The following is a 24,063-nucleotide window of genomic DNA, read 5'->3' as shown; positions in this document are numbered from 1 at the left end:
TTGCTATGGGACTTGTGCTTAAGAACAAATAAACACCCCAAATGTACACATTCAGTCCCCATATGTCATGTTTATCTATAAAGGCATCTCTGTGCTATTTCTTTGCAGGAACAACTGAACTGCACTTCAGATGACTTCTATACTGAGAAGGACATATGGCAGAAGTTCTGGTGATGGATGTCTAATGTCGGAGTCGGTCCTTCATCTCTTCTGAGGCAGCTAAAGCCAGTGGGAAGCTCTCTTCTCTATATTTGGATATTTGATTGACTGTGTGAGGCAAAGGAAGGAACATAACTGTGGAGAGATTTCCCCCCCCCCCCCAGCACAAGCAGGCATTCTGTATAGAAAACCATGCCAGAGAACTGCTTAGTGCCTTGAAGTATGAGTCAAAATCTTAATGCAATTTCCCTCCAAGCCATGCTGTTGTGAAGTATTTCTTTCAAGCTCTAATACTGTTTGGCACGCTGAGCCCCTCTGCTCAGGGGGCTGCTGATGGCACTCTCACAATTGGCTCTCAAATAGTTTCTGGTCTGTCGGTGCTCCAGCTGGCTGGAGATCATTACAGAGAAGATGCTGGACCTAAGCTTTCTGACAGAAGAGGAGTATGAGAAGCTTATGAAGGTTCTGCAGAGAGATGCAGAGTTGAAGAAAAAAGACAGTGATCGTATCAGGTAAGAGAGCTCAAGTGCACACACATGCTGATCTGTGAGGCTCATCAGCCTATGATCTCCCCACTCCCACCTTTCCCAGCAGTGTGCATGTGTGAGGGCTGTAGGCTGCAGTGGTTCTTTCCCCCCCTTCACTGTAAGAGCCTGAAGAATCCTTCTATTTCCCCTCTTGCCTTTTCTACCACCCTGTTGTGGCCACCACGAGAGCTGGGCACAATTGTCTCTGATTTCAACAATAACTCTCACATGCTTGGAATCCTGTTTGAGTGATGGGAGTGAAAATACAGGAGCAGCAATTGATGTGAGTCTCCCCCCTTGGAGTGTAGATGTTTCCTAGGATTTATTTAAATGGGACTTTAAATCTCTACCTTGTACCCTTACAAGGCTTTTCCATGATGATTTTCACTGTGGTACCTGAGTGCCGATGCACATTAATGACCACATCTTCCCAACAGCCCTGTGAGGGAGGGCAATATACTATCTCTATTTTACAGATGGGGAGCTGAGGCAGAGAGGCTAAGTGATTTGCCCAAGGCCACACACAGTGCTGTGGCAGAGCCAGGAAGAGACACCAGATCTGCAATGCCCTAACCAGAACACCATCCTTCCACTGTTTGATTTTTGTTTGTTTGTTTGACTTCTGGCTGGTTTGTGTTTAGTTGCTGCTGCCACTTCTAAAATGCCAGCCATTAAGCTATTCTGGTTGGTAGTAAGCACAAGGCTTAAAAATTTGGGGCAGCCAGCATAGCTCTATGAAAGTCAATGGAATTATGCCAGTTTACACTAGTGATATGATATTTTGCTGAGCCAGAAAAGCCTGTGCCCATCATGAGGGCAAGACGTGCTGTCTAGGATGATGGGTAGGTAGCACTTCTACAGCAGCCTCTGAGGCGCCTTCATATGTCCTGCCCTCTGGCTAGAGGAAATGTGCTCCAGAGACCAGATAGTGGTGGGGTGGGAATGTCAGAAAGCATGACTGGAGTCAAGGCTAATCTTTTTGTAGCAGAGCAATCTTGGGTAGGGCTGTGATTTTTGTTTTCACTATGGTTCTATACTGGCAGAAGCTCTAGTGTAGAGGCTGTTATACCAGTCTAGCATCATTTGTGCAGGGAACCAGTATAAGCGATACCAAATGCAATTTTTTTCTGGTATAAGCTGCATCTGCATGAGGAGAGTTGGAGGGCATATACTAACAAACCTTTTCTAGTGTACACTAGTCTTTAGACAGAAAGAACATGTGATTGCAAAAACTATTATTGGCACTAATCCAAATTATGCTTTTAACATCATGATTGCCCGTCTAAAATGCAAAATAAAGTGGCCATACTCTGTGGTATGTTTTGTTGTTTTTTGTTTTTTTGTTTTGTTTTTGTGTGTGTGTTGTAGTTTTTTTTTTTTTTTTTTTTTTTTTTTTTCTTTGCTAAATTTTGGCAAAGTTTCCATTTGCTGTTGGTTTGGTTTGTTTGTTTTATGCACATTTAAACTCCTGTGAACCAGGTCTTAGTTTGGAAAGAGTAACAGATTTTTAACTGTGGTGATGCTTGTGGGCCCTACTCTAATACAATTTACCTGGTTCAGCCCTTTTCTGTAGGGGATGTCCATGGTTGGTTTCACTGCCTGACCTGCTTTTGAGCAAAACTCTGGTGGTAGTTGGGAGAAGCTGAGTAAAGTCAGAGGAGGTATGGTGGATTTCCACTAGTGTCAGTGAATTCAGAAAAAATAACAGGAGTACTTGTGGCACCTTAGAGACTAACAAATTTATTAGAGCATAAGCTTTCGTGGGCTACAACCCACTTCTTCGGATGCATATAGAGTGAATCATATATTGAGGAGATATATATACACACACATACAGAGAGCATGAACAGGTGGGAGTTGTCTTACCAACTCTGAGAGGCCAATTAAGTAAGAGAAAAAAAACTTTTGAAGTGATAATCAAGATGGCTCAGTACAGACAGTTTGATAAGAAGCAAGTGTGAAAATACTTACAAGGGGAGATAGATTCAATGTTTGTAATGGCTCAGCCATTCCCAATCCCTATTTAGCCCTGAGTTGATTGTGTCTAGTTTGCATATCAATTCCAGCTCAGCAGTCTCTCGTTGGAGTCTGTTTTTGAAGTTTTTCTGTTTTAAGATAGCCACCCGCAGGTCTGTCAAAGAATGGCCAGACAGGTTAAAGTGTTCTCCCACTGGTTTTTGAGTATTATGATTCCTGATGTCAGATTTGTGTCCATTAATTCTTTTGCGTAGAGACTGTCCGGTTTGGCCAATGTACATGGCAGAGGGGCATTGCTGGCACATGATGGCATATATCACATTGGTAGATGTGCAGGTGAACGAGCCCCTGATGGTATAGCTGATGTGATTAGGCCCTATGATGGTGTCACTTGAATAGATATGTGGACAGAGTTGGCATCGGGCTTTGTTACAAGGATAGGTTCCTGGGTCAGTGTTTTTGTTCAGTGATGTGTGGTTGCTGGTGAGTATTTGCTTTAGGTTGGGGGGTTGTCTGTAAGCGAGGACAGGTCTGTCTCCCAAGATCTGTGAGAGTAAAGGATCATCTTTCAGGATAGGTTGTAGATCTCTGATGATGCGCTGGAGAGGTTTTAGTTGGGGGCTGAAGGTGACAGCTAGTGGTGTTCTGTTATTTTCTTTGTTGGCCCTGTCTTGTAGGAGGTGACTTCTGGGTACTCGTCTGGCTCTGTCAATCTGTTTTTTCACTTCAGCAGGTGGGTATTGTAGTTTTAAGAATGCTTGATAGAGATCTTGTAGGTGCTTGTCTCTATCTGAGGGATTGGAGCAAATGCGGTTATATCTTAGAGCTTGGCTGTAGACAATGGATCGTGTGGTGTGTCCTGGATGGAAGCTGGAGGCATGTAGGTAAGTGTAGCGGTCAGTAGGTTTCCGGTACAGGGTGGTATTTATGTGACCATCGCTTATTAGCACAGTAGTGTCCAGGAAATGGACCGCTTGTGTGGATTGATCTAGGCTGAGGTTGATGGTGGGATGGAAATTATTGAAATCATGGTGGAATTCCTCAAGGGCTTCTTTTCCATGGGTCCAGATGATGAAGATGTCATCAATGTAGCGCAAGTAGAGTAGGGGCGTTAGGGGACGAGAGCTAAGGAAGCGTTGTTCTAAGTCAGCCATAAAAATGTTGGCATACTGCGGGGCCATGCGGGTACCCATAGCAGTGCCGCTGACTTGAAGGTATATATTGTCCCCAAATGTGAAATAGTTGTGGGTGAGGACAAAGTCACAGAGTTCAGCCACCAGGTTAGCTGTGACATTATCGGGGATACTGTTCCTGATAGCTTGTAGTCCATCTGTGTGTGGAATATTGGTGTAGAGGGCTTCTACGTCCATAGTGGCCAGGATGGTGTTTTCTGGAAGATCACCGATGGATTCTAGTTTCCTCAGGAAGTCAGTAGTATCTCGAAGATAGCTAGGAGTGCTGGTAGCGTAGGGTCTGAGGAGAGAGTCCACATAACCAGACAAGCCTGATGTTAGGGTGCCAATGCCTGAGATGATGGGGCGTCCAGGATTTCCAGGTTTATGGATCTTGGGTAGCAAATAGAATGTCCCTGGTCGGGGTTCTAGGCATGTGTCTGTACAGATTTGTTCCTGTGCTTTGTCAGGGAGTTTTTTTAGCAGATGGTGTAGTTTCTTTAGGTAATCCTCAGTGGGATCAGAGGATAATGGCCTGTAGAATGTGGTGTTAGAGAGCTGTCTAGCAGCCTCTTGGTCATATTCCAATTTATTCATGATGACGACAGCACCTCCTTTGTCAGCCTTTTTGATAATGATGTCAGGGTTGTTTCTGAGGCTGTAGATGGCGTTGTGTTCAGCATGGCTGAGGTTATGGGGCAAGTGATGTTGCTTATCCACAATTTCAGCCTTTGCACGTTGACGGAAGCAATCTATGTAGAAATCCAGTCTGTTGTTTCGACCGTCCGGAGGAGTCCACGCAGAATCCTTTTGTTTGTAGTGCTGGTAGGGGGGATTCTGTGGGTTAGTATGCTGTTCAGAGGTATGTTGGAAATAAAAAGGACACTAAACTATCTAAACTGCTACATGCCACAAGGAGCCACAACAGTAGTTCCCTTAACCCACCCAGCAATATTGTTAACCTTTCCAGCTATACTCTTAGCCCAGCAGAAGAGTCTGTCCTCTCTCGGGGCCTCTCCTTTTGTCCCTCCAGACCCACGAACATGATACAGTTCTGCGGTGACCTAGAATCCTACTTTCGACGTCTCCGACTCAAAGAATATTTCCAACATACCTCTGAACAGCATACTAACCCACAGAATCCCCCCTACCAGCACTACAAACAAAAGGATTCTGCGTGGACTCCTCCGGACGGTCGAAACAACAGACTGGATTTCTACATAGATTGCTTCCGTCAACGTGCAAAGGCTGAAATTGTGGATAAGCAACATCACTTGCCCCATAACCTCAGCCATGCTGAACACAACGCCATCTACAGCCTCAGAAACAACCCTGACATCATTATCAAAAAGGCTGACAAAGGAGGTGCTGTCGTCATCATGAATAAATTGGAATATGACCAAGAGGCTGCTAGACAGCTCTCTAACACCACATTCTACAGGCCATTATCCTCTGATCCCACTGAGGATTACCTAAAGAAACTACACCATCTGCTAAAAAAACTCCCTGACAAAGCACAGGAACAAATCTGTACAGACACATGCCTAGAACCCCGACCAGGGACATTCTATTTGCTACCCAAGATCCATAAACCTGGAAATCCTGGACGCCCCATCATCTCAGGCATTGGCACCCTAACATCAGGCTTGTCTGGTTATGTGGACTCTCTCCTCAGACCCTACGCTACCAGCACTCCTAGCTATCTTCGAGATACTACTGACTTCCTGAGGAAACTAGAATCCATCGGTGATCTTCCAGAAAACACCATCCTGGCCACTATGGACGTAGAAGCCCTCTACACCAATATTCCACACACAGATGGACTACAAGCTATCAGGAACAGTATCCCCGATAATGTCACAGCTAACCTGGTGGCTGAACTCTGTGACTTTGTCCTCACCCACAACTATTTCACATTTGGGGACAATATATACCTTCAAGTCAGCGGCACTGCTATGGGTACCCGCATGGCCCCGCAGTATGCCAACATTTTTATGGCTGACTTAGAACAACGCTTCCTTAGCTCTCGTCCCCTAACGCCCCTACTCTACTTGCGCTACATTGATGACATCTTCATCATCTGGACCCATGGAAAAGAAGCCCTTGAGGAATTCCACCATGATTTCAATAATTTCCATCCCACCATCAACCTCAGCCTAGATCAATCCACACAAGCGGTCCATTTCCTGGACACTACTGTGCTAATAAGCGATGGTCACATAAATACCACCCTGTACCGGAAACCTACTGACCGCTACACTTACCTACATGCCTCCAGCTTCCATCCAGGACACACCACACGATCCATTGTCTACAGCCAAGCTCTAAGATATAACCGCATTTGCTCCAATCCCTCAGATAGAGACAAGCACCTACAAGATCTCTATCAAGCATTCTTAAAACTACAATACCCACCTGCTGAAGTGAAAAAACAGATTGACAGAGCCAGACGAGTACCCAGAAGTCACCTCCTACAAGACAGGGCCAACAAAGAAAATAACAGAACACCACTAGCTGTCACCTTCAGCCCCCAACTAAAACCTCTCCAGCGCATCATCAGAGATCTACAACCTATCCTGAAAGATGATCCTTTACTCTCACAGATCTTGGGAGACAGACCTGTCCTCGCTTACAGACAACCCCCCAACCTAAAGCAAATACTCACCAGCAACCACACATCACTGAACAAAAACACTGACCCAGGAACCTATCCTTGTAACAAAGCCCGATGCCAACTCTGTCCACATATCTATTCAAGTGACACCATCATAGGGCCTAATCACATCAGCTATACCATCAGGGGCTCGTTCACCTGCACATCTACCAATGTGATATATGCCATCATGTGCCAGCAATGCCCCTCTGCCATGTACATTGGCCAAACCGGACAGTCTCTACGCAAAAGAATTAATGGACACAAATCTGACATCAGGAATCATAATACTCAAAAACCAGTGGGAGAACACTTTAACCTGTCTGGCCATTCTTTGACAGACCTGCGGGTGGCTATCTTAAAACAGAAAAACTTCAAAAACAGACTCCAACGAGAGACTGCTGAGCTGGAATTGATATGCAAACTAGACACAATCAACTCAGGGCTAAATAGGGATTGGGAATGGCTGAGCCATTACAAACATTGAATCTATCTCCCCTTGTAAGTATTTTCACACTTGCTTCTTATCAAACTGTCTGTACTGAGCCATCTTGATTATCACTTCAAAAGTTTTTTTTCTCTTACTTAATTGGCCTCTCAGAGTTGGTAAGACAACTCCCACCTGTTCATGCTCTCTGTATGTGTGTGTATATATATCTCCTCAATATATGATTCACTCTATATGCATCCGAAGAAGTGGGTTGTAGCCCACGAAAGCTTATGCTCTAATAAATTTGTTAGTCTCTAAGGTGCCACAAGTACTCCTGTTATTTTTGCGGATACAGACTAACACGGCTGCTACTCTGAAACCAGTGAATTCAGAATACATCCCCTAGTTTTTATGTACTATTACTTCTCTACTAGTCCTTGGTCCAAAACTTTCTCCATTGTATGCACCAAAGTGGGGGAGAAAAGGACTAGAAATTAGGCCACAAAATGCCCTAGATCCATGGTGGGGAGAGAGATGGCTTTAATAGTGTGTGTTCTCCCTTTGTTCTGCCAAGCATGCTGCTCCATGTGTTCTGGGACATCTTAGCATTGAGTCCAGAGGAGTCCACTCTGCTTTATAATACAGTGTGGAGTGAGGGGCCAGCTAACTGCATGCAGGGCAAGGCCCTTCAGAGGGGTGATCTGGGGATGTTCTCTGAATTTATGGCCCTTGTCCCTCTCCTCCCACCTGATGGGAGTTTTGGATGTGAGCTCCCAACTCTTAGAGTTTGGATAAAGCATTACCCTTCCCTGGATTTGTTGCAGGAAGAGTAGCATTGTAGGTGAACCCAGGTATACCCCTAGTGCTGGGGAATTCTGCTAGCTGTGCTGATGGTTAGAGGATAATAGGGAGTCTGTAATATTGACAGAAGCACTAAATTCTAATGCTGCTTCCTAACAAAATGTCATACTGCAGCAAGCAGGGTCTGTGCCCTTTCCCCACCACACCTGCTCTGAAACAGGTCAAATTTGACCCTTCATATCTTTGTATCCTCTGGGTTAATACCCCTGCTTGTTGGTAATTGGATCTTGGTGGCTCTTCTTCCTCTGGCACCCTCAGCCATCTCCAGAGGGTTGGAAAACCTTTTCCTTGAATTGTATTGAGTACCGGGAGGTAGAGCCAGCTAACTCAGCAAAGTTTTTGTGTTGTAAATGTACAGGTTAGCAAACAAAAAACTTACTAGCTGGGGTGCCAAACAAGTCAGCGGAGTGTGCCAGGGCCAGTTACAGTACAGAGGAGCGCTCGGGAAGGACAGCTAAGTACTTGTATGCCAAAAATCTGCTTGGTGTGGTGGCCAGGAGAAAAAGGGCTGTCCAGAGAGGGCGTTGAGGGGCCAAATTGATCCCTCGTATGTAACTTCAACAGGGATGCATTTGGCTCCGTGCATGCTGGGGCATGAATTTGGCTCAAGATGTTCTGGAGCTCATGAAAGATACTTGAGGGATTGACAGACAAAGGTAAAAGAAAAGTGCAGAGCCTATAAAACCTACCCCAAACAGGCTCCCCCAAAACAAACTACCAGTGCCTCCAGCTTGGATTTGCATGTGTGGGGACAGCTGAAGATCCATGTTCCCCAAGTACCATTCGCTGTGATTCTCTGTCCAGTTAATGCATGAAGCCATCTTAATTTTCTTGCTGTTCTGACCTAAGCTTTGTAGCACCAGGCAGGCAAATTGCCCATTCTGTGGGCAGGCAGTTATAAAAAAAAAATAACATGAAGAAAGACACAGCTGCTGTGATCTTTGTTTGGCATTCGTTGATATTGTCCAAGTAGGAGTGCTTTTTACTAACTTTCCTCTTTCAGATGGCAGGGGAATGGTTTCAAACTCCTGCCGCATGATTCAGCTACTTGCTGCATTAATAATGAGGGAGTGCAGCTGTTAATGATACTGTCATGAACTGGCTAGTGCATATCCCTCAAAACCGGCTAATGGATGGGATCACAACTGCTCAACTGTGTGTCATGGGCACTATACTATTAAGAGCTAAGGAGATTCTCCTTTATCTCAAGTGCTGGAGCAGGAGGATAAGGGTTTTTTCCTCATTGTCATCATGAAGTTCCCAGTGGCCATGGTGTGCAACACTGTGATAACCATACGGCTCTTGTGTGACCACAGGTTTGTTACAATGCTTAGGATTTTTATAGGGCCCTCAGTCTGAGTCAGAAACATTCATGGATTTAGCCGCACAGTGGCCCCATGAGGAAAATATTACTATGCCATTTTGCAGATAGGAACTGAGGCTCAGAGAGTTGAAAGTTTGCTCAAGTTCCTGAAGGATTTATTTGGGCAGAGCTTAAAGTAGATCCCAGTTCTTTGATCTCACTACAAGAGTTCACTCCCTTCTTCTTGTCTATGACCATCTATCTTTGTATTTGAATGGGGAAGGAACTGAAGTAGTCAATGGGGGAAGTACAATGCTGGGATTTTCTAACCTGAGCAGGGGAAATAGCCATTGGGTTTCCCTTAACTTTATTGGTAGCTCTGAAAATCTGAGTCCCATTGTCTGCTTTCTTCAGTCTTGTGTTCTGAGCTCTTTCCACTTACTAGACAAATAGCTACTGGGAGGATGTGACTGGCTGTACTGCATAGGAGTGTTCAGTCATGGAACATTTGCAATGCCTGGAAAGCAAAGCAGCCCCATGGAGTGTGCTCGCTCAGTCCATCTCTAATCCAGTTCATACAATAGATAATATTTGATGGTGAGAGAGCTTGGGTGAGCCAATCAATTCCTCGAAGAGCCCTTTCGAGAGGTAAATTGCAGCATAGCTCTTCATACCAGCTCTTATCTCTATGCAGTTCAGAGTGTCAAAACTCATTGAGGGAAAGTCCTCACACATAATGTTCATCTACCAGGGGAGCTCACACATTCATGGTGACTGCATCTCCCCTGCGACAAATACTGCTATTTGTGTCTGACTTACCAAACGCGTAAGGTTAGTTACCAGGCCAACCGACCAAGGTGATCCCCCTCTTACTGCCTAGCTGACTGGCACAAATCAAGTGAGCTGTCCAATTTCTAAGTTTCACTGTGGATTGTGTTTAAAAAATTGTGTGCAGAAGCGTCACCCAACATGGGGCCAGCTTCTGCCACCCTTACTCTGCAGGTAATCCTATTGAAATGAATGGGACAACTCAAGAAGTAAAGGTTTACTCACTGTGAGTACAGATGGCAACAGCTGGCGGGCGGGGGCAATTTGCCCTGGGCTCCCACGAGAGTTTTCAGGGGCCCCCACGAGAATTTTCGGCAGGTCTTCGGCGGCAGGTCCTTCATTGCCGTCGAACAAGTGAAGGACCCGCTGCCAAAGACCCGAAGCTTCTTTTGCTCCGGGTCTTTGGCAGCAATTCGGCAGCGGGTCCTTCACTCGCTCTAGGACCTGCCGCTGAAGTGCCCCGAAGACCCGGAGCGGAAGGACCCCGGCTGCTGAAGACCCCAGGCTCCCTGTATCCTCTGGGTGGCCCTGACAGCTGGTCCATAATTGTTCACCTGCTGCCTATGTAGTACAGTAACTCCTCGCTTAACGTTGTAGTTATGTTCCTGAAAAATGCAACTTTAAGCGAAACGATGTTAAGCAAATCCAATTTCCCCAGAAGAATTAATGTAAATGGGGGGGTTAGGTTCCAGGGAAATTTTTTTGCCAGACAAAAGACTACACACACACACACACTATAAGTTTTAAATAATTTAATACTGTACACAGCAATGATGATGGGGAAGCTTGGTTGAGGTGGTGAAGTCAGAGGGTGGAAGAGGGTGGGATATTTCCCAGGGAATGCCTTACTGCTAAATGATGAACTAGCACTCGGCTGAGCCCTCAAGAGTTAACACAGGGGTAGGCAACCTATGGCACGCGTGCCGAAGGCGGCATGCAAGCTGATTTTCAGTGGCACTCACACTGCCCAGGTCCTGGCCACCGGTCCAGGGGGCTCTGCATTTTAATTTAATTTTAAATGAAACTTCTTAAACATTTTAAAAACCTTATTTACTTTACATACAACAATAGTTTAGTTATATATTATAGACTTATAGAAAGAGACCTTCTAAAAATGTTTAAATGTATTACTGGCACGCGGAACCTTAAATCAGAGTGAATAAATGAAGACTCGGCACACCACTTCTGAAAGGTTGCCGACCCCTGGGTTAACACGTTGTTAATGTAGCCTCTCACTCTACAAGGCAGCACAAATAGAGGGAGGGGAGAGGGCATGGCAGACAGACACACACCCCTGTGTGTGTGTGTGAGAGAGAGAGAGAGAGAGATGCGCATTGCCCCTTTAAGTACGCTGAACCACTCTAAGTAGATTGTCTTTTTACGTAGATCAGATCAGCGCATTGAGACAGCAGCTGCTGCCAGCAAGCTCCCTCTGTCCTGAGCCCTGTTGTCTCTTCCCCCCCCCACTCTGACATTAGCACCCCTGTTCTCCCCCTCCCCCCCGCACAGCAAGCAGGAGGCTCCCGGGAGCAGCACATGGCAGTGGGGGGAGGGACAGCTGAACTGCTGGCAATTGATAGCCCGCTGGGTGGCTGTCACACGGGGGGCTGCCAGTCCACCCTGGTTCCAAGTCCCCACCAGCTAGCTGCAACGGGCTGCTCTTCCTGCAAGCAGTGGATAAAGCAGGCGGCTGCCAAACAACGTTATAAGGGAGCATTACACAACTTTAAACGAGCATGTTCTCTAAGTGATCAGCGACGTAACAACATTAACCAGGATGACTTTAAGTGAGGAGTTACTGTATGTTACCCTGCTGCCTACAGTGATTTTATTAAAATATGCATTTCCTGACAGGAGGGATGGTAGTGTTGGTCTTGACTGGTTATGGACAGGCTCTACTAAATAGTCACCAGTTGGCTGGGCAAGACAGCTATAAAATTGGAGAGAGAGTGGATTCAGTATTTTACTTACTGGAACATACTGTATTGGATGAGTTTTCAACAGGAAACACAGAAGCCTACATTATTAAAAAGTTTAAATGTGATGGACCTGCAGCTGTATTCCCTTGGGCTGTGATCTCAATTAATCCACAATTTAAGCAGGAATAGGGTGGGTCTGTAACTGAATGGGCAGCTATCCAGGATTATGCACTTGCTGCAGAAAATGGTTTTGGTGATTCAGTGGATGTCCCTCTTCCCTCTTGATCAGAACTGAACCAGTGCCCTGGCTAGGCAGGTGGAAGCAGCTGAGTTGTAAAACCAGGTTCCTGTCCCCTTGCAGTTACGCATGATCCTGTGGCACATTTAGTAAAAGAAGAGGTGTGTTTTGTTTGTTTTTTTTAAGCCCAGTGTCTTTCCCGAATTCCTGCGTAAGTAATTATATTCAGCCCACCTAAATTCCCCTGCATGTTCAATTGGGTGTGGTATTCTTCACCTCCTGTCCTTAATTTTTAAATCAGCTGCTGTGATCCATCCTAGCCACATTTCAATGGGGTTGAAGTAATTTCTACCTCCTAGGAAGGTTTGGGGGGCAATGTTTGTAAAGGAGCCCTGGAGATCCTCCATATGGAAGATGAAAAGTATTAGTATATCAGCAGGTTTACATTTTGGAAATGCATTAAAAAAATCCCATGTTCGGCTGGGTTTTAAATAAATTAAAAATAACTCTAAGAATGTCTGACTTTCACGTGCAGAGTGTTTTGGATGGAGAATACTGTGTGAGGCTTTCCAAAGTCTCAGTGAGCTCAGTCGGCTGGAGTCAGGGTTCCTACGTGACTTCTGGCCAGCATCAGTAAAATATTTGTGAATATAGTGTATTTTTAGTGCATCACTTGTTCAGGGGTGTGGTGTTTTTTTGTTTTTTTTTAAAATATATAGACGGTTACAAGGCTCTCTCAAGGATGAAAAGAAGAAAAAGTTTGTGACTGGTGAATGGTTTAATGAAGTGAAGGCAAAACGTTTTCAAGAGGAGCTAGAGGGGCCAGACCTGCTTCGAGCATCCATTAGAAAGAAAAAGGAGAAACCGGAAAGTAAGTACATTAGTGTGCAGTCTGCTGGTAACCAGAAAAAGGTGAGACCCAGACACTTTGTGGTCTGATTCCTAGATGCCATGCCTTTGGGGTACTAGCCTTTGTATACCCTGACATTTACATTCCAACAGGGGTTTTGTGAACTGTTTTCAGTACTAGGAAATATAACTGGATCTGCATTCGGGCTTACAGGTGAAATTTACCCTGCTGCAGAGATCAAGTGCACTTGATCCCTGTTTTGGGGACTAGCTAGGACTAAATGGTGCATAGTACCTGGCTTGGGTCCTCAGCGCTGGGCTGCTTTCTCCATTAAAAACGTAGCCTCAATAAACTGGGTCCAAAGGCCCCACAAGTGTTAGCAACAGGCAATCCAGCTAGAAATGGCTTCGCTAGTGTGCCTTCTCCAGACACAGCTAGTGGGGACCAGAGGCAGGTGACTTGTGCTGAAGACCTTCTGTTTTACCACAACCTGAAAATGTCTTTTACTGTTTCTGGTGTGATTTCACTTTGACTGAGTTGTGAGAATGAGAATTCTGTTTGTTAGATCAAGGAAACCCAAGATCAGTGGCCTGGTTTCTCCACATCTCACCATCCCTTCTTATTAAATTATGGGTTTTTGTAAGGTATTTATTCCTCTAGTGGCACTTATGGGTCCCAACTGAGATCAGGGCGCCATAACACTATGCATATCAAGAGACAGTCCCTGCCCTGAAGAGTTTATAGTCTAAATCTACTGTCATATATGCAGTAAATGTGAGTTATGACCAACTCCTCCTCTCCACTTCCCCAAGTAGACGGGACAGAGTCCTGGTGCTTCTCAGCTCAGAGGTGAGTGCTTCCTCCTTGGCATCATTCCTCTTTCCCTCAACCCTGAAGACACTCTGGCACCCGGCAGGGCTCGGATGTATGAGGGGTGGGCTGGAAGTGATGGCTGCTCTCCATGGCATTGTTCCCTCCCACTTCAGTCCCACGGGACTCGACAGAGCGCAGTAAGTCAGCACTGTGGCCATCACTATTACATTACTAGGGTTCCTCCTCCAGGATGTGAACCATCCCTCAGAGGGGTTTGTGGAGTTCAGATGGCAGGGAGGGAGCTAGAAGGGAGTTGCCTCAGGGCTTCCATGTGGATGGCTGCCTCCTTCCTTGTGCTTTCTGCCACTTCTGCTGGAGGGGGAATCCTTGCCCCTCTAACAAGAGAATGACAAGGCAACTCGGCAGGTCTATTCACCTACAAGGGAACAACAAAGTGTGCGGAGACAGTGCTGAAAATGTCTGATTGGCACCAAGGCCAGGGTGTGTCTGGGACCATGCCCTAATTCCAAGATGCACTGTACTTCATTTGACACGCACGTGTAAATTCATCATCGTATAAGGAACAGAACAAATCTCCTATGACTGCTAAGGGCACTGAAGAGAATAGTGTGGCTCTTTGTGATATGGGTAGGGCTGTGCATTGAGTCCAAATATAACCAGCCTGCATTTGGCACTTTTTACTGAACACTTGTGGAAAATAATACTGGGGATGATTCACATCCAGTTCTGCTGAATATGAGCCAAGTAAGACTCTGCAGAAATGCTGTGGAACTGTATGCCAGTCTTGTGCAGTCTGCAGATTTAATTATTTTGGTAGGGTGGGAAATCGCAGATATACAGACATGCCTGATTAATTATTGGCTCCAGCAGATTCCAGGAAGCCATGGTCCTGATGGCAATCTTTGCTTAAAGCTGCCCAAGGTCTTCAGTGATATAATTGTGCTTTGCTCTTCTGCAGAACCCCGGTTGAGTTGCCTTCCAATTTTTCAAAATTCTCTATAGTGTGGCTCCATCTGATGTCATATCCACCTGCTCTCCATACTGGACTCCTTCTGCATTTCCTTCTTGATGCGCTCCAGGAGAGGGGGTTGCTCTTTCCTTTGAACTATCCCAACATCCCTAGCACCAGCAGAGTTTGGCCCCAAAGGAAAAGTGCCATAGACTACATGTGTCTTATACCTTTCCAAGTCGAGGTTCTCTCATCTCACTTCATAACAATGCTCAGTTTTAAATCAGGATTCAGAGCCCTAGACTCACGGAAGCATTGCACTAATCTTGTTAAATGAACACCTACCTCTTCCAGTCAGATTTAAGAACTGACGGCAGGGTGAACAGTTCTGATCTCTGGAGGCAAAGGATAAAGGTTGGCAAGACAGCAATTGAACGCCCTCATCTCATTGATTTCAGACTCCACATAGGCTGTGTCTTTGCATGTGTGTCTTGAGCTGTGTGATCAATATTTTTTAAACAGGACATTACGAATGCTGCTAAACTTTCATACTGTTTATTATTATGGTTAGACTTTGCCCTCTCTTCCTTCTTCCCCTTCCTCCTTGTTTCTCTTTCTAATCTGAGACTGATTTCAAATCACTGGAGCAGCATATGACTTTATTTCCACATAGAATTCCTCCTATTAACCTTCCCACTGCCATTCTATAGCTTAGGTTATGGGACAAAGGTCAGGCACTGGAGCCATTACTTCTACCAAAGGCCAGATGCTAAAATCCCCTCTCTGATTACTGTGTATTAATGTATTAGCCAATTGCTCTCAGCTGTAAGAGGCAAATGGTGATCTCACCAACACTGGTGTGATTCCATTGACAATGAAGTTACACCAGAATGACTGGTGTCACTGAGAGCAGAACCTGGCCCATGCAAGTAAGCGGGACATACCCTATGGCTTATGTGGAGTCTGAAGTCAGTGAGATAAGGGCGTTCAATTGCTGTCTTGCCAACCTTTATCCTTCCCTCTGGAGATCAGAACTGTTCACCCTGCCGTCAGTTCTTAAATCTGATTGGAAGAGGTAGGTCTTCATTTAACAAGATTAGTGCAATGCTTCCACGAGTCTAGGGCTCTGAATCCTGATTTAAAGCTCTGAGCATTGTTATGAAGTGAGATGAGAGAACCTTGACTTGGAAAGGTCCTACCCAACTGGACACTGACAGTCCCTTCTACCCTTAGCTGCTACCAAAGGGAAATAGAGGAAATTTTTGAAGTCTAAAAAATCCTAACAGCCCTACTAAAAGCAGAGTTTGGACTCCAAAGGAAAAGTGCCAAAGACTCCATGACAATGAAGTTACATCCTCTGGGGACTTTCACTATTGCTGTTCGATATGGAAGATGCTCTGATACCGTCAGGGCTGGCTCTGGCTTTTTTGCCGCCCCAGGCAAAAAAGCCTCCCGCCGCCCCCGCCCCCCCGGAGCGCGGCAGGGGAGGGCGCCGAGCCCGGCCGCGGGCCGCTCTCCCCAACTGGCCGGAGCGCCGGGGGGAGGGCGGCGAGCCCGCCGCGGCTCCGCTGGCGGCCGGAGCCCCGGGAGGAGGGCGGAGTGCCCGGCCGGGGCTCCGCTCTCCCCGACGGGCCCACTGCGGCTCCGCTCTCCCCGGCGGCCGGAGCCGGAGCGCCGCACCGCGCTGCGCCCCTCCAGGTGCCGCCCCAAGCACAAGCTTGGTGGGCTGGTGCCTGGAGCCGGCCCTGGATACCGTGGTGATCGGCAGCAGCATAAAGCCCTAAAGGAGACAGGCTATATAGAATGATTATGGCTTGGCATTGAGTGAATTTCCCAGGTCCTGGAGATACAGTAACTCCTCACTTAAAGTATCAGAGGGGTAGCTGTGTTAGTCTGAATCTGTAAAAAGCAACAGAGGGTCCTGTGGCACCTTCTGTTAGTCTTAAAGGTGCCACAGGACCCTCTGTTGCTCCTCACCTAAAGTCATCCCTGGTAGGGGCTTGGAACCAGGGTGGACCGGCAGCCCCCCTATCAGCTCCCCGCTCCCCTAAGTTCCCTGTGCAGCAGCCGCCCAGCAGGCTATCAATTGCCAGCAGTTCAGCTGTCCCTGTCCCCACTGCCATGTACTGCTCCTGCCCTCTGTCTTGGAGCTGCTCCCAGGAGCCTCCTGCTTGCTGTGTGGGGGCGGGGGGGAAAGTGGGGGGCTAATATCAGGGTGTCCTCCTCCCCCCTGCTCCTGCCCCCTGCTTATCCCATTTCCATAGAGCGGGGGGTGGGGGGAGACACAACAGGGCTCAGGACGGAGGGAGCTTTCTGGCAGCAGCTGCTGTCTCAACTTCCTGATCTACTTAGAGTGGGGTCAGCGTACGTAAAGGGGCAATGCGCATCTCTCTCTCACACACAGGGTGTGTCTCTGTCTGCCGTGCTGTCTCCTCTCCCTCCGTTTGTGCTGCCTTGTAGAGCTTAGTCGCATTTTTCAGGAACATAACTATAATGTTAAGCGAGGAGTTACTGTAACTAGTTTTTTAAATCCTGGGAGGAATGTGATGGTAAGTGTTTGCCTAGTCAGCTGTTTTAGCTTATTGTCAGACTAGGTAATTTCATTAATTTATTTATAATTTCTTTGTTCTTTATCCTTTGACAATCAATATCTGAGGGGTGTCAAACCTAGTTGAGCAGCCAGTTCTTTTCCCCTGCCAATGCAGGATGGTTCCCTTTAGTACAATTTCTAGTGTTTCATCTTGTGTCAAATGCAGGTCTGAATTTTAATGCAATAAGGAAAGGAGAGCTGATGTAGGAGTTGAAGTATTAGAGCCATATGATTAAGCTATACCTATGTATTTTTCTTTTAAAGAAATAGCTAGGCAAGCTAAACTGGTTGAACAACTGTTAATTCAGGGTGGAACTTGCCTCTCACTGTATCTGTCTTAAAGTTACCAAGGCCACTTTACTGGCTTTTGTGGGTTATAATACCCTGATAACCCATTTGTAATTAAAAACTCAGTTATGATTGTTGATTTGACGGAGAAATCTAGGTGGCCAGTATGAGAATACATGAAGACCTCACGCTGCTCAGCTAGCAACAGTGCGAATATGATGTGATGGGTTTCATAGTGAGTTGCAAAGTGAATGCAACTGTTTGTTGTTGAGGCCTCTCATGGCTTGAATAGGCCAAGTATAAATGTGAGAGGTTTTTGTGTTTGCCCCCTCTCCTTCTGGTTCCAGAACAGTAACCTGTCTGCGTCTTGCTGTCTCGGGTGCAAGAATGTTAGGGTGGAGGAGGAAGCTCTTGCTTGTACCCATCAGCTTGGTTTTACGTACACAGCTTGTCAGTTGCCAGTTCTCCGCATGTGCCCAGCCAACAGGAGACTTCTTACCACGTTACGCTCTGTGGCTTTTCTTGGTACACTTAAATACTACTACTTGTGCCGTTCTCTGAAAAAAGATTATGTAAAAATGGAGACACACGGTGAGTGAGGCTGTACAACACTGCATGAGTAAAAAGTGGCACGTTCTTACATACAGGGAGCAGGCCACTGAGTGTGGGTTATATCTGCTCACATTACTCCTGTAAGACTGGCAGAACCACAGCCGCTCTAGGAAAGTTCTGGCTTGTGCATCACCAACAGAACTGTTATTTAAATTCCAATTGCGGGGGCCGTATTCTGCCCTCATTTACACCTCTGCAACCCAGATGAAGACAGAGTTACATAGATGCAGGCGAGGATAGAATTTGGCCTGCAGAACCTTTGACACATGATAATGCACAGACTAAAAATCCAGCTTGATTTTTCAGATCTTAGGAACGTAGGTGTTGCCATGTTGGCTCGGATAGTCATCCACCTGGTTCAGTGATTGGTCTGACAGTGACCAGCACCAGATGCTTCCATGGAAGGTTCAATAATCCTGGTGGATGCAGTAAGCCGCTGTATCATAACCTGTCCATAGAGAGTTTCTCTGCTGTTTGACCCACGTTTTTGCAAACCAATAGCTGAACAGCCAGGGATCCCACGTTATATAATGTGGTATATTGGGCCTTTGAACAGGAGCCCTTGTATGGTCTGTTTCATACAATATAATCTAAAGAGTGCTGGCAGGTTTAGTAAGAGGTACATTGTCTCTGTGCAATAGACCTTGCTGGGTGGTGAATAAATATATTAAGATACCATGTAATTTCTATTGCTCAGAACAAGTTGACTTTTTTTCATCCCTGTTTGAGAGTTTAACCCTTTTTTTGTTGTACAGTAGATATATTTGACAGTTGAGTTTCTAAGGCAGCTTTTGTACCCTGGCATGTTGCTTTAAACGTTACTGTCATCTCTTGTTTTTTTTCCCCCTGTCAGTTGGTTCAGTAAAATTCAGAAGACACAGCTTAGTCCTGTGCCAGTACAAACAATAGGGATCTTCTCTTATTAACTTGACTGGCCTCCTCCTCTGTTTGCCAAGATCAGATGACTTTGAGTCAAAACAGGAAATAGCTGAATTCAAATCCTGGAATGGATTAACTTTATTGACCACCACTGCAGTGTCCTGTTAAGGTTTATAGCTGGTTTGACAGCTTCTATCATTAGTAGTCATTAGCCAGATCTGTTTATGCTGACAAATCACAGGGGACTGGGACATGCTTTTGCCAATGCTGCTTTTGAAAGTGGTGTGTGTGCATGTCTCTTTTGCACTCTCCACCCCCATTGAAACCGGCAGATCTTTTGAGCGAGAATGTGGGAGTGGAGAGCCGGCCAGCCTGCCTCTCTATCAATTACCCTGCGTTAATTTCACGGTTTAGCTCTGGTATGAATCATTAACAAGTGTTTGCTTGCACCAAAATAAAACATAGCGGCTGTCACAGTTTTAATTAAAATGTCATTTCCCAATCCTCTCTGTTATATAATAGATGAGCCTAACGAACACATCCGGCAGAGCCTGGAAGACACAGCAGCTTCACTGCCATCAGATGCAACCAGTCCTCTCTTCCCTGAACTCACTCCAGACTTGGGAGCCGAGAGGTAACTGACGAAGGACAACTGTTTCAGTGCTGCATATTGGCTGCACAGGCTTTCCATTATTGTTCATGAAAATTAAACATAACAAGCAAGATCCTGGTTCATTAACTGAGCCTTTGGTTACTAAGGGATATCTTAAAATACTTTTCAAGGAATTGTTAGATATTAACCTCCCTTAATAAAGGTCTGGTAATGTGTTTATTCCATCAAGGCTTTTCCTGCATGATTTGATAAGGGGCCAGCAAAAAGGCGGCAATGGCCTATCTCAGAATATTATTGATAACTCTTCAGATAAATGGTGGTTTTATATTTGTTTAACTTTTTGCAGCTGAGTGTCATTAACAAAAGAAGCTGTTTTGGAACATTGTTCATTTCTTGGCAGTTCCTTGCCACCCCTTTTAACAATTCTGTACGCCGCATCATAGCTTGATTGGGCAAAAATACCCCATCAAAGTACAAGCAAAGCGGTGACTGCCTTCAGTATTAATAAGCTCTGGATAAACCATTAAAATATTTGCATTTCTGTTTGTTGCAAAATAAGAAATCCTTCTGAGAAACAGGAAGGCAATGAATTGTTAAACATGTGGCACAACGATGCAGCCATGCTCAATGTGGTTTATTAGGGGGAGTATTTAATAAAGGACACAGTATAAAAGAGTTTCCTTGCAGAAGGATGTTCTGTGTACTTTCTTTGCCAGTACAGAAGTTCTTTAAATTTCATTTGGGCCAAATCCTGAAATCCTCAAGATTTTACACTGTTTTTCTTGGTCCTCACTTGGGCAAAAGTCCCCTGGGGGTCAAACCTGAACACTGGAATTGCTGTATTGGATCTGACTAGCAGTCTTTGATGTTGGCCAGAACTGTCGAAGAAAGGGGCAAGCAATCACATAGCCTGGTCATGGGGAAGTTTCTTCCCAACCTGCAGGCAGTTAGCAATTGACTTCTGCTCTGAAGCATTTGTATTCCATAGGATTTATTTTTATCCTGTCCAATGCCATTGTGGCTGTTCCCATTGTCCGTATAAATGTCTAAACCCCGCTAAACTTTTTGGAGTGAAATGAAGAAGAGCTGGGGGCCCAGTCATGCCCAGCGCCTCCCAGAACCAGGTCTAGAAGGGCCTCCCTCTCCTGTGCAGAAAAGGTCATCTGCCTCCATGGCAGCATGATATCTGGGGAGCCATGTCTGATTGCACTGGCTGGGCTGGGCTGGAGTGGGCATTGGTGGGTGGGAGGAAATACACATCGATGCCTCCATTTAAGGCAGAGGTTTCAGGAAAGCTTCCAGCTAGGGAAGGCATAGCAGAGTGACTCCATTGGAGTCTCAGTGCCGGATGGTAGGGAGAGGCCAGGGGCTAGCTGACAAAGGCCAGTGCAGTGGCATGGAGCCTTCTCACAGATGGATCTGGTCTCCTGTGTCTCCTCAGGGCACAGCTAAGAAATATGAGTCTCTTAGGAGCTGGACCCACCATCTGTTCTGCACCAGTGCCAATCCTACTCCTCTGATGGAACATATTGGGAAGGAGATTCCAGTGGAGGAATCTCCACAGAGTTTTATTCCCTCAGGTTTTCCTGCAGAAGGGGAAAATCTGACCCCAAGGAAACCTAGGGATTTGTCCCTCTATTTTTATTGAGCAATGTCTCTAAAGACCCTATTGACTGCAGTGGGAGAGTTGTCAGTATTACCCAGAGTCAAGGATCAGGCCCTTTATCTGCACCAAGCCATTCCAAATGCGAATGAAGGAAATAAGTGAAGTCACTGGCTCTGGATGATCTGAGCAGAGAGATGTCCGCATAAAGAGCAGACACACAATGAAAGTAACAAAAAAACTAGCTCAACAGAACTGAGCAGGCATGAAAGAAGGTTAGGTCACCCTGAAAAATCTCCCCACAAAATGTGCCTTCGCATTTGGTGTTGGAATCTACATCTTTGCTAAGGCGTCTCTCATCTTCTGCAGATCCAGTACAACTGCTTTGGATTCTTCAGAGAAGCAGAATACCTGGCCAAAGCCAAAACCAAGACACGTCATACTGCCACCCTCATTAAATGAGGTAGTGTACACACAGCCTCTATATTTTGCTTGATTATCCTTGGGATCTGTACGTAGCCTATGTCTACCTGAAGGGCTCCAAAGACTGGCTGCTTGGTGTTTATGCTGAGATACAAGACAATGTCTTTCCAGTTTTTATAGCATTTAAGGCCAGAAGGGACCACCCAATCATCTAGTCTGGCCTTGTATCACAAATTACTTAGCCCCACCCAGCTTTCCCTGTATGGAGCCCAATAATCTAAACTAGACTAAAGTATTAAAGCCCTCTGGAGACTAAACTATTGTGTGCCATAAGCAGAGAACAGGAGGTACTGAGGTGCCCCAATGCCTGACGCCTCTACAATGGCAGAGAATTGATCTGGTGAGAGAGACCCAGATGTTTATACCCTGATGGGGTTTATTTTCCCTGCAGAGATCCAGTGTAAATGATGTCTCGCCAGGAGAGAGCAACACTGGAGTAAGTACAACAGACAACTGGCAACTGTCTGAAAAAGGTAAGGGTTTTGTTGCTGTTTCAGCTATATGACTTTTATTATGCAGCATGGAAGGCATCTAGGTACAAAGCATTGCTTGGTGTGTATGATGAAGGGAAGTTCTTACCTCAGCACGTTGGAATGGGTTCCCTGAAACACACAAACATTAACCCTCTAGCACATTATGTCAAAGACAGGAAGCAGGGAGAGAAACCCTCTGACTAAAGCTTTTTTGGATCCCTCAGTGTGTCCTATATTGTCTGTTTGGCTTGTAAACTCCTCAGAGTAAAGACCTGTCTTCTGTCTCTTGTACAGCACACTGTTAGTGCATCACAAATAGTGCATATGAATAATATCTAAACCGAGTCAAAGCTGTGCCAGCAGTGCTGCTTACCTTGCCTCACAGGGACAAACTAGAGCTGGGTGGGTTTTTTTGAATTTTTTGTTTTTGAAACTTCTAAATTTGAGGGTGGGGAAAAGGGGAGGGAGGGAATGCTGGCCACGTCTCCAAAATTTTCTCCTTTTCTTTTTGATCAGCTGTAGCACAAACCTTCTGGTGAGATGATGTGAGCTCTTGCAATAGGCTGTGAATGTTTGTTTTTGCAGGTCATGAAGTACCTCCGTCGCCTGCCAAGCTCTCAGAAGAGGATATGGTTCAGACCAGTTATTCTTCTGGGGTGGAGGTTCCTGATGTGCTCAGTGGCACCCCAGCAATGCAGAACGCTCCCCCCAAAGACACTAATATTGCCAGCAAGATACCAGTCAAGAGGAAAGCAAGCAAAGGCCTGTTCAGGTCAGAGACTCTTGTGAATCACACAGAGCAGACTGAGGGCAGTCATGCAAAGAGAGAGTCACTTAAAAGCTCAAAATTATTGTCTGGAGAGGAAGACAACAATCTGGTTCTGAAGCAAGGAGCCAACTATACCATCTCTTCCATGAGCAATAAAGATGAGGAAATCGGCCTAGATCGTGAACAGTTCAAGAACCTGAGGAACTTTTGGGAGAAAGGTGCAGATACTGTAGTAGCAGGTAATGTTTCAGAGGAGTCCTTTGAAAAGCCCAGTGTGGTAGGGTCAAATGGGAGACCGTTCACATTGAGTCGCTCTCTCTCTAATCAGTCTAATCAAAGCCAAAATGGTGAAGAAAAGTCCAATGTCTCCATGAAAACCAGAATTCCCTATAAAAGAACAGTGACCTTGTCTTCTAGTGAAGATGAACCGTGCTACGTAGCCCATTCAAGGAAGGGCTCAGCCTCCTCTATGGCCAGGTCTACATATGGCAAGAGCAAAGGGGCCGTGGTTACTAGAAATAATTCATTGACTGAAAGTAATGGGAGGCAGGAGGAGGAGAGAATGGCACAACGCTGCTTGAGGAGATCCAAACTGCCTGTGCGAGTGCCTTCAATCAAAATAGAATCGCCCACAAAAGAGGGGCCCAGCAGCACATTTGAACCAGAAACGCCTGCAGATGAGTATGTCATGCCTGAAGAAAGCAGGCGCAAGGTGGACTCATTGGCGAGTAGGATTCAGATATTGATAGAACCTGTACATTCAGACAGTGATAGTGATAGGGATAAAAGGTCTGATTTGGGCATTCAAGAAAACATGGAAACTAATGGAGAGCTCCCTGAGGCTAAGACACGTGAGCCTGCAGACAACCTAAGGTCCAAGGATCCAGCCATGGAGAGAGAAGTGATTCAAGGAACTGACTCAGCTATATTCTCAGGTATTGAGAACTCCACCTGCATCCCCTATGAAGTCCTAACAAGTAGTTTTGGGTTTTTTTCTACTTCCCTGCATATTCTCTTCCCTAAGGCCCTTTTCCCCCCTTTACTTCCTGCATA

General features: G+C 45.8%; 1 protein-coding gene across 1 annotated transcript in view; it reads left to right on the top strand.

Moving 5' to 3' along the window:
- The first annotated feature begins 570 nt into the window (after window positions 1-570).
- The window catches only part of LOC135883611 (synaptotagmin-like protein 4), a 47,707-nt gene continuing 24,214 nt past the window's right edge, over window positions 571-24,063 (top strand). Inside the window, exons 1-6 of the mRNA XM_065410825.1 lie at window positions 571-671; window positions 12,787-12,938; window positions 19,592-19,703; window positions 21,655-21,748; window positions 22,160-22,241; window positions 22,827-23,945. Of these exons, the coding sequence (XP_065266897.1) occupies window positions 571-671; window positions 12,787-12,938; window positions 19,592-19,703; window positions 21,655-21,748; window positions 22,160-22,241; window positions 22,827-23,945 (1,660 nt within the window). The remainder of the gene's footprint in view (window positions 672-12,786; window positions 12,939-19,591; window positions 19,704-21,654; window positions 21,749-22,159; window positions 22,242-22,826; window positions 23,946-24,063) is intronic.

The sequence above is a fragment of the Emys orbicularis genome, chromosome 9 (assembly GCF_028017835.1).
Source record: "Emys orbicularis isolate rEmyOrb1 chromosome 9, rEmyOrb1.hap1, whole genome shotgun sequence".
NCBI classification, from domain to species: Eukaryota; Metazoa; Chordata; order Testudines; family Emydidae; genus Emys; species Emys orbicularis.
The sequence above is the reverse complement of the archived record's forward strand: the minus strand, read 5'-3'. Positions and strand labels throughout refer to the sequence as shown.